Source organism: Lactuca sativa, chromosome 7 (genome assembly GCF_002870075.4).
Source record: "Lactuca sativa cultivar Salinas chromosome 7, Lsat_Salinas_v11, whole genome shotgun sequence".
Taxonomy (NCBI): Eukaryota; Viridiplantae; Streptophyta; class Magnoliopsida; order Asterales; family Asteraceae; genus Lactuca; species Lactuca sativa.
The window spans coordinates 61,831,333-61,840,319 of NC_056629.2; the positions used below are offsets into that span (position 1 = coordinate 61,831,333).

Sequence of the window (8,987 nt, forward strand, 5' to 3'; positions counted from 1 at the left end):
GAGGTGCTGGTCGCCGGACCTCCACCGGAGATTTGTCAATGCTCTTCAGATGTTAGGTGGTTCTCAAGGTATATTTAAATTAAATTTTAACTTACTTTCGTAAAACGTTAAATAATTAATTTTTATTCTAGGAATTTACAATATTTCATAATTGTATCATGATTAATTAATCATCGATTGATATATTGGAGTAATTATTGCAGTAGCCACACCTAAACAAATCAGAGAGCTCATGAAAGTTGACGGTTTGACCAATGATGAAGTCAAAAGCCATTTACAGGTCTCTCTTTCTATCTTTCTTTTGTGTTTATGTATATTGCTATAAACAGTATGTATAATGAATTTTTCAAATTATATTAATTCGAGATAATTACTGGAGAAGCAGATATATAATTTATATAACTTTCGAAAACAGTACTTAAAAAAATAAATGAACCATGGAAGCATTTTAAAATCAAAATTTGTAATTATCCAAAATTAATCTATTTCTAAACAACTGCAATGGTTTCACTAACAATTATTTAAAGTCTGATGCTTTTTATTTCACACACATATATATTTAACACTCGAAATGTAATAAATAGTACTGAATTCATATTATTTTAATTATTTTGTTATAAAAAAATGTAAGAAAAAATCCAACTTTGAAACCATATATATATAATAATAATTAATAATCATATACGGAGTAACTTTTAAAACCTGTAAAAATCATTAACTCTTAAAACATCTAATAGATTTATTTGTCCAAAAATGTTTAAAATTAGTTAATTTCAAATAGTGTAATGATTTGGTAATAATTAATTTACATGCAAGAAGTGATTGTACCTCCATATTCTCACTTGATGTACAAAACGAACATTGATACTATGTTGTACGTACAACGAACAGTGATTCGATGTTGTACCTACGACGTACAAAGAAAAAACAGAAATTTCTTTTTGTGTGTTTATTTTGTTTTTTTTGGAAATAAAATATCTTTTTTTTTTAATTTTCGAATTAATTAATTTACTGTTTTCTTTGACATGTTACAGAAGTATAGGCTTCATACAAGAAGACCAAGTCCAAGCCCACAATCGGCCGGCAACGCAGGGCCGCAGCTGGTGGTTCTTGGTGGCATATGGGTGCCGCCGGAGTATGCAAATGCTGCCGGAGCACAAACTCTATACACCACACACCCGAATGCCACCCATAGCAACCAACATTACTGTACACCCCAAGAATATTACCCTACTTCCGTCCTACCGCCACCTCAACCACTGCACCACCACCACCACCATCACCACAACAACAACAGCAGCAACATTCACCACCAGCTCCACCACCATACTCACATGTACAAACCCTCCTCCCAAACCACCCAGAGCTTGCCGGAGTCTAATGGCAGAGGCGGCACCACTACCACCGGTGGCAACCGCTCCGAGAGCATCGAGGACGGGAAGTCGGAGAGTGGTGGCAGCTGGAAGGCGGAGAGCGGAGGAGAAACGAAAGCGCTTGTTTTAAGGGAAGAATGTGAAGAAAGCAATGGGAGTGAGATTACACTTAAATTCTAGTGTTAGTTAATTAATTAATTAACTAATTAGTATTAGTTTTATTAATTAAATTTCTGATGTTATAAATTAATTACTAAAGTTTTAGATATATAGTGAGGGGTAAAAAGGGCATAATGGGAAAGTGACAGTTTGTTTTTTTTTTTTATCTCTAATCACAATTTGTATGCTTTTTTGGGGATTTTCTAATGATTAAAGTCCATATGTACGTCTTTCTTGGCTTTTGGTGTGTTTTGTGGACTTCTAATTTGTTGACCGATTTGCCCTTTTCATCTCATAAATAATTAAAATATATCAATTTTGAATATAACTCGTTTGTGGATATTTTAAAAGACAGCAAAGCTACTGTTTGCGGTGTCAAAAAAAAAAAAAAAAAAAAAAAAAAAAAAAGGTTGTTTACAATTCAATTACATTGTTCCGATGGGTAGCGTACTGGATATATTGTCGTTTACATGACATTTGTGTGAATGCTTCTATATATTAAGCTTAAGCATGCATAGAAGAATGTCTTTTTACTAGGTTGTTTGTATTGCAGTTAAATGTCTATATATAATACATTGATAACAACCTGGCTACTTTCAGTTCCTACTCATTATAGCAATATACCTAACTTATCATTCATATATGGCAACATCTTTCGCAAAAAGTCAGATTTGTAGTTATGTGTATAACGCACCCTAACTTCCCTATAAAGAAATATCTCATAGATTTTTGTGGATCAATAATGGGCATTGCAAAGGATCCAATAAGAAGTGGCTGAATTGGAGAATGTACTTTGTGGAGCCGGTATATACACGCTAATAGGGTAACGATGATATGGAACTTAGGATTGTCTATGAATAATGTAAATTTATTTTCCAAATTGATATTTCAACCCTATATATGTACTGATATCATGAAATTCAATCTACAATACAAGGACACATTCGATTCAAGACACAAAAAACAAAAGCCAAATTACTAGAGAGAGAGTTAAAAGTGATAAGAAAAAAAAATCATTTCATTTTCCTTTATATAATATCTTGACAAATGGGTGTTATAATTGAATTAATTGTAGTCATTTAATGGTTTTTATTGCAACTATTCATCTTACAAAACATCAGTTATATTATAAATTGCGCATTAAATACAATTTGAATTCAAGATTCCAAAATTAATGAAACTATCAAGTTTACCATAGCCATTCGTCGTCCGAGATCCAACTGATCTTATACAAGTGTGCACTCCGCATCATCTAACTTATATTAATATCGGTTAATAATCCTTGTTGACGTTATTAATTCCAAGTACATTTTAAATGTCTGGTGACACTAAAATTACCAACATAATCGTTGTCGATTTAAGTAGCCATCCCCTCTTTTTGTAGCAAAGGGTTGGGGATCGTTTGTGACCTTAGGGATATCAGTGGGGACAAACGGGACGGTGTTGCATCCCCCGTCCCCATCCTCAAAATTTCTCCATTCACTCGCCCCCAAAATTTCCAGCCTCCCTACCGCCGCCCCAACCTACTATCCCCTATGTGTTTTACATCACCTTGCTAAACACATGCTATGTGTAACGACCCAGATTCCTATCCATCTAATCTGAGGGAAATATCAGAGTTTTACATACATTGTGGAATTCTACTCTAATTAATACGTTTACTTCCCAGGACAAATCACAGGTTTACAATAAAAAAATCTACATACAAATATAGAACAAGGAAATATATCAATAGCATCCTACTATCTAAATCTTCCATGTTTTTCAGCCTTCTCTTCTGTTACCACGGTTGTTACAACCTGAACCTACAAAACATAGACATCTGTAGCATCAGACACAACGTGTCTGGTGAGTTATTCTTCTATCTTTTCTTATCTATATTTCATTCTCTTTCTCATACTCTATCATCTAACTCTTTCTCTAACAACATATACTTCTATTATTTTTTCTTCTTTCATCTATCTCATCTACTCTTTCTTTCTATATCTTTCTCGTCTCATCTAACTCTTTCTCTATCGTCTACCATGTTTCTCATACTCTTCTATTAGCCTTTTCTCAGGCCCTTCTCATACACTGCTCATACTCTATCTATTTACCTCTTCTTAGGATCTTCTCATACTTTGATCATAATCTAAGCTAAAATCGATGAATGATTTGGGTGTTCAATCGAAACAGTAAGTGTTATCTTCCCCATGTCAAAACCACCAAAACCAACATCAAGAAATTAGCTTTTGAAACCTTCAAAAACTCCATTGATGTTGAAACCTTCAAAACCTCCATTAATGAAAACATGAGACCCACTTGCTTTAACCCGATTCATTTAAATCTCAGAATTTTTTGCAATACCCACATCGAGATCTACTTCAACATATGTGTCGACAGTGATGGTGGTAATACCTTGTATTATGTGAATGGAATGACAAGTTCGTCTAATGGATGTATCCTGTGAATGGAATCACAAACTCGTTGATTCTTAGACTTCTCAAACTACCTAATACTTGTTGAATCTTGAAGAGAATTGATTGAAGTCATTTATGTATTCCTCCTTTTCCTTCATCAACAACTGTCCAAACACAAGATAACAGGCACCAACACTCTAATTTTTAGGCAGTGACGAGGCTGACCTAGATGAAATATATGAGCAAACTCCAACAACGGATGTAGATCCACATGCAGGTATCCGGTGGGACGACTTTAAACCCAAAATAAACTTGATATGGGTTAATTTTTGTATCTGGGTTAATTTTTGGATGAAATTAGAAGAAGATGATGTAATTAAAACTTCATATCTGCTTTGTTCTCTACCACCAAGCACGAAGAATTTTTGGATGAAATCAGAAGAAGATGAAGAATTTCTACAATAATTTGGTTATGAACTGGAAATTATTTGTTTCTACAATTGAAGAATCTGGGGGTGATCAACGATCCTTAATAGGTGGTCCTTTGACCCCCAACGTGTTTCAGATCTTTGATTTTTTAGCAAGCCCGATCCTTCTTAGTGTATCTGATAATTATAGTTTTCAGATCATTGATTTTTTTTATGCATATAGATGAACACATAAATTGTTCCACTTGATTTTCTTTTCCACTGGTAAATCGATTTTATACAAAAGGAAGAGAGAGAGAGAGAGAGAGAGAGAGAGAGAGAGAGAGAGGTCATCTATTATTTTTTTAATTGTTAAAATAAATAAATAAATATTAAATTTTAAAAAAAATGAAAGTGAAATGAAAAATAAATGCTCCAAGGGTATTATAGTCATTTCAATTTTCGAAGGGACTATTTTCACATACAAACCACTCCAAAAGGACCATGAATCCAAAAAAACTCGGGGTTTGGACTAAAACCCCAAAAATTTGCATACCATAGAGACCATTTTTGCAATTTTGTCTATTTTTAACACATTTTCCCTATAAATTCCTACTCTTAAAATTTTGGTCTTCACTAAGTCAAGGTAATCCTTCAGGTTTGTCTAATTCACAATTTTGGCTCCTATTCATTAGGGGTGGGAATTATTTTGTCCCGAACCAAAAAACCCGAAAATCAAATTGAACCGAAATCGATTTCAGACCGAACCATATTCAAATTCGGTTCGGTTTGGTGCAAGACCAAACCGAATTGTGAATTTGGTTTTTGGTTCGAGTTTCGGTCCCATGAGTTTAAACCAAATCAAACCAAAAAAAAACTCAATTTCATAAATTAATTAATTAAAAATATATTTTATATTTTATATTAAGTAAATGTATTAATTATAAAGTAAAAATTATTTTAACTCATTTACTCTTTAGATAATTTTGTATGAAACTTTATATATTTCTTTTTGCAACTTTAGGTTTCTATGTTAAAAACATTTTATTTTATGTTTGAAAATTTTTTAAGTTTATATTTGGTTTCCTCGGTTTTCAAACCAAACCAAACCGAATTAGAATTCGGTTTTCGGTTTGGTCTAGAGAATTTGAATTCGATTTGGTTCAGCGAATTGGGCCAAAAAAAAATTCAAACTAAAGAAACCGATTCGAAGAAACTAAAAAACCAAACCGATTCTCACCCCTACTATTCATATATTTTTCACTTAAGGCCTTTTTTGTTTATTCTCTTTTGATTATTTAACAGCAATATCTCTACAACTCTTTGTTAATTATTACTTAATTATTTTTACCCAAAAAAAATTATTTCCTATTAGAAAAGGCAAAATTGTTAGACCCATTTTAGGGAGTTGAATATTATATTTGAATATCCACATTGGATTTTCGTTTTTTTTTTCCTTGTTCATCATTTTGGTTGTAATCGATCGTTCAATCAGATTCGTTAGGCATCATGCTTTCTATTGGTACAAAAGATACCATACAATCTTGTCTACCATGATCAAATATTCATTTCCAAACACTATATATAAAAATGTAAACTTGTATATGCAAATATCGATCAAGTAAGATTTCATGTAATTCTTCTTAGTGGAGAGTTTGCTAGGATATATCAAATTACGATTTTTGTTAGTCATTTTAAAGAATACTTTAGGGAGTTTTATTTTTTGCATTTGTAAAACTCTTTGGAGTTATTTTGTTTTAGAAGCAGGAAAAACATTCACCATTTTGCTATTGATTTCTATCTACATTGGAAAAAAAAAATGAGTTTTCTCTCAACATGTGAAATGACAATAATAACCCTAGTCAAAATAAAAGGTGAAAGCGTTTACTACATGCTATCAGTCATTAAGCCAATGTTATAACCACTTTCGTTAAGCCATGAGTCCATCTGTGTCCACTACATTGTGACTTTCTAATTCTTTCAATGTTGATCCAACAAGAGCCTGCAGAAAGAAAGTTGGACACAAGGGCAAATCTGTAAAAAAGCTAGAACTCAATGTCTCCTTTCATGACTACTCTTTCTATTAAGTTGTTCTGTCTAAATTAAGTCAAAAAACAATAATAATAAGAGAGACTAACCTGGAGTTCCTCTTCACAGCTTTTAAGTTTCTCACTATAATCTCTCATATTAACAAAACATTTATGAAGCTGCATCAAAAAAAAAAAAAAAAAAAAAATTATACAACATGAATACACCAAAAAAAAAAAAAAGGAATTAATGGGAATCACCTTAATCAACTGTTTCTTGCGATTTGAAGTGAGTTTTTTAGCAGATGCAAGTGCATCCTCTAGTTTCTGTAACAAAAAATAAAGATCATGAAAAACTGTAGGAGGGTAGAATTGTAATTTGGTGTTTATTATGAGGATGTTAATTATAAGACCTGGGACTTTTCCTGCAACTTAGATACATGATCACCTTTCTCTTCTACAAGCTCTTCCATTCGATAAACCTGTGAAATGCAAGTTTAATATTAACACAAGGCAGTAAAACATAAAGCACAAACTTACTAATACTGTCTAAAAAGCACCACAATTAACTTTTTTTTTTTTTTGTTTAAACAGAAACAATTAATTATCATTATCATATAGATAAAAGCATTTTGAAAAGCAAAAACTCAAACCTCTTTCTGAAGTTCTTCTATTTTTTGGCGTGAAACATCGAGTTGTTTTGCAGCATGATGATCATGATCTCCATGACTTGACCCTGATGGATGCTCTCTGCTATGTCGATCATTGAAATCAGAACTGCATAAACATACATCAATTTGGTATGGGAACACAAATATAGTATTTTGCTAAAAGGGTAAAATGGTAATCTTACCCATTTTGTAATTTAGTTGTTTGATCTTTATACTTGTTTCCACTCCTATGATGAATGTCATTTCTTCTTATCTCCTTCTCTTGATCCCTATCATTTTCCCATGCTTGATCACCTTCATGTCCCCTGTCTCTGTTCCGGTCTCTGTCTCTGTCAGTGTCAGTGTCTCTGTCAATGAAACGGTTGCGTGTCCGATCAAGATCACGTGCACGCTCATATCCCCTTTCTTTATCTTGATCAAGGTCTCTAGACCTATCCCTTACACGACCATAGTTTCTCTCTCTATCTCTACCCCTATCCACCTCTACATCTCTGTCATTACTATTTCTTCGAAAATTGTCACGTTCACGCCCAAAGTTTGACCTTCCACCTCTACTTTTGACTTCATTCACCTTAACAACTCGTCCATCAACAGTCTGAAATGAAACAGATCCATGGATTCAGAAGATTGAAAAAAACTAAAAGAAAGAAAGAAAGACATTAAGATGTGACCAAATATAATTTTATACAAATACCCTTCCATCCATATCATTGATGGCATCAACTGCAGATCGGGGATTTGTGAAAGTAACAAAGCCATAGCATTTTCCACCTACTCCACGATCATTGATTATCTGGAAGTGATATGTAAAAGCAGATGAAATTAGGTCATCTTCTATATATTGAGGCAACAAAATGGCAATATGAAAGTGAAAACTACCACAAAATGAATGATTCCTTATAAGATTTTTTAAGCCGGATACATGGATATGTTTTAGGGAAAATAGAATGAAGTTACTGAAGATTATGTAGCTTTATTGAAATTACATGGTGAGTTCATGCTAACTGATAATCCATCACAAACGTTTAAAAAGTTTACTCTTGACAGACTCTTAATAAAGGAAACACTACTAACGATTTTGGTTCATCAATCGTAAGCTACAAGTAATACTAATCCCTTCAATCATAGAAAACAGTTCACTAATTTTCCCCAAAATTAACGTTTAATCGCGGCGATTATTAGTTGTTCGTAAATGCACCTCAATTAAGTTCAAAGAATATCATTCCTCTTCTTCTTTTGTCAATGGAAGGAGTGTATAGTATATACAAATGACAAATGATTTGATAGAAAGCAAAAACATAGAATCATAAACTAAATAAGGTTGCAAATTCACAACACTAAGTTTACCTTAACGGCGATTATTTGCCCGTAAATATCGAAGACACTTCGAATACTATCTTCAGTAGCATCGTAAGGCAGGTTGCCGACATACACGGAGTTCTCGTCGTCGACTGTCATTTCGTTCACCACCACCAAAACCTAATTCACCGGAAGTAGAGAGTGATGAGTGGAGACCCAATTTTACAGAATTCTTTCTTGACGCAATGTCGGGTTGTACCGTGAGTACAACGTAGCAATGCAATTATTGATTTTGTTAAATAGTTTTTTTTCACAAAAATAACCATATTTTAATTAGGGGTGAGCATTTGGACCGGTGAACCAGACCGGACCGTTTTTTTGAACCCCCAGGCCGGTTCTCGGTTCTAAGATTTCTCGCCGGTCCGGTCCGGTTTTTTTCCCGGTCCGGTCCGGTTTTTACCGGGTTTAGAACCGGTTGGACATAATTAAGATTTTTGTGATGTTTTTTAAACGCACATAACTCATTCGTTTTAAGTCAGATTGATCTGCAGTTTTTTCCAACATTTAGTTTACAGTTTGTAGATGAATTTTGACTATAATTTTGTTTATTTTGGTATTATATTCACCGTGTTACAATCCTTCAAAGTAGAGC

The 8,987-nt window shown here is 33.3% G+C and overlaps 2 protein-coding genes across 3 annotated transcripts in view; one reads left to right on the forward strand and one right to left on the reverse strand.

Annotated features, from left to right (window-relative positions):
- The window catches only part of LOC111883862 (myb family transcription factor EFM), a 3,216-nt gene extending 1,445 nt beyond the window's left edge, over positions 1 to 1,771 (forward strand). Inside the window, exons 2-4 of the mRNA XM_023880192.3 lie at positions 1 to 68; positions 204 to 280; positions 1,035 to 1,771. The exon at positions 1 to 68 is cut by the window's left edge and continues 526 nt beyond it. Coding sequence (XP_023735960.1) covers positions 1 to 68; positions 204 to 280; positions 1,035 to 1,553 — 664 coding nt within the window. The 3' untranslated portion in view covers positions 1,554 to 1,771. The remainder of the gene's footprint in view (positions 69 to 203; positions 281 to 1,034) is intronic.
- A 4,314-nt stretch (positions 1,772 to 6,085) lies between these two features.
- LOC111883884 (uncharacterized) lies at positions 6,086 to 8,585 on the reverse strand. 2 transcript variants are annotated; one of them, XM_023880216.3, is made up of 8 exons: positions 8,384 to 8,585; positions 7,731 to 7,829; positions 7,219 to 7,631; positions 7,019 to 7,115; positions 6,779 to 6,847; positions 6,627 to 6,692; positions 6,477 to 6,545; positions 6,086 to 6,340 (listed from the first exon to the last, which is right to left on the reverse strand). In XM_023880216.3, the coding sequence occupies exons 1-8, from the start codon at positions 8,492 to 8,494 to the stop codon at positions 6,269 to 6,271; spliced, it is 996 nt and encodes a 331-aa protein (XP_023735984.1). In that variant the 5' UTR covers positions 8,495 to 8,585; the 3' UTR covers positions 6,086 to 6,268. The 2 variants fall into 2 exon arrangements, with proteins under 2 accessions (XP_023735984.1, XP_023735982.1); XM_023880214.3 differs by having other exon boundaries at positions 7,019 to 7,142; positions 8,384 to 8,582.
- Between the last annotated feature and the right edge of the window lie 402 nt (positions 8,586 to 8,987).

Excerpts from the sequence above, each read along its gene's own strand:
- LOC111883884 (XM_023880214.3), bottom strand. The coding sequence starts at position 8,494 with ATGACAGTCGACGACGAGAACTCCGTGTATGTCGGCAACCTGCCTTAC. Across the intron at positions 6,848-7,018 it reads TAGAAGAACTTCAGAAAGAG|GTTTATCGAATGGAAGAGCT; the intron begins GTTTGAGTTTTT and ends TGCATTTCACAG. Across the intron at positions 6,546-6,626 it reads GCAAGAAACAGTTGATTAAG|CTTCATAAATGTTTTGTTAA; the intron begins GTGATTCCCATT and ends TTTTTGATGCAG.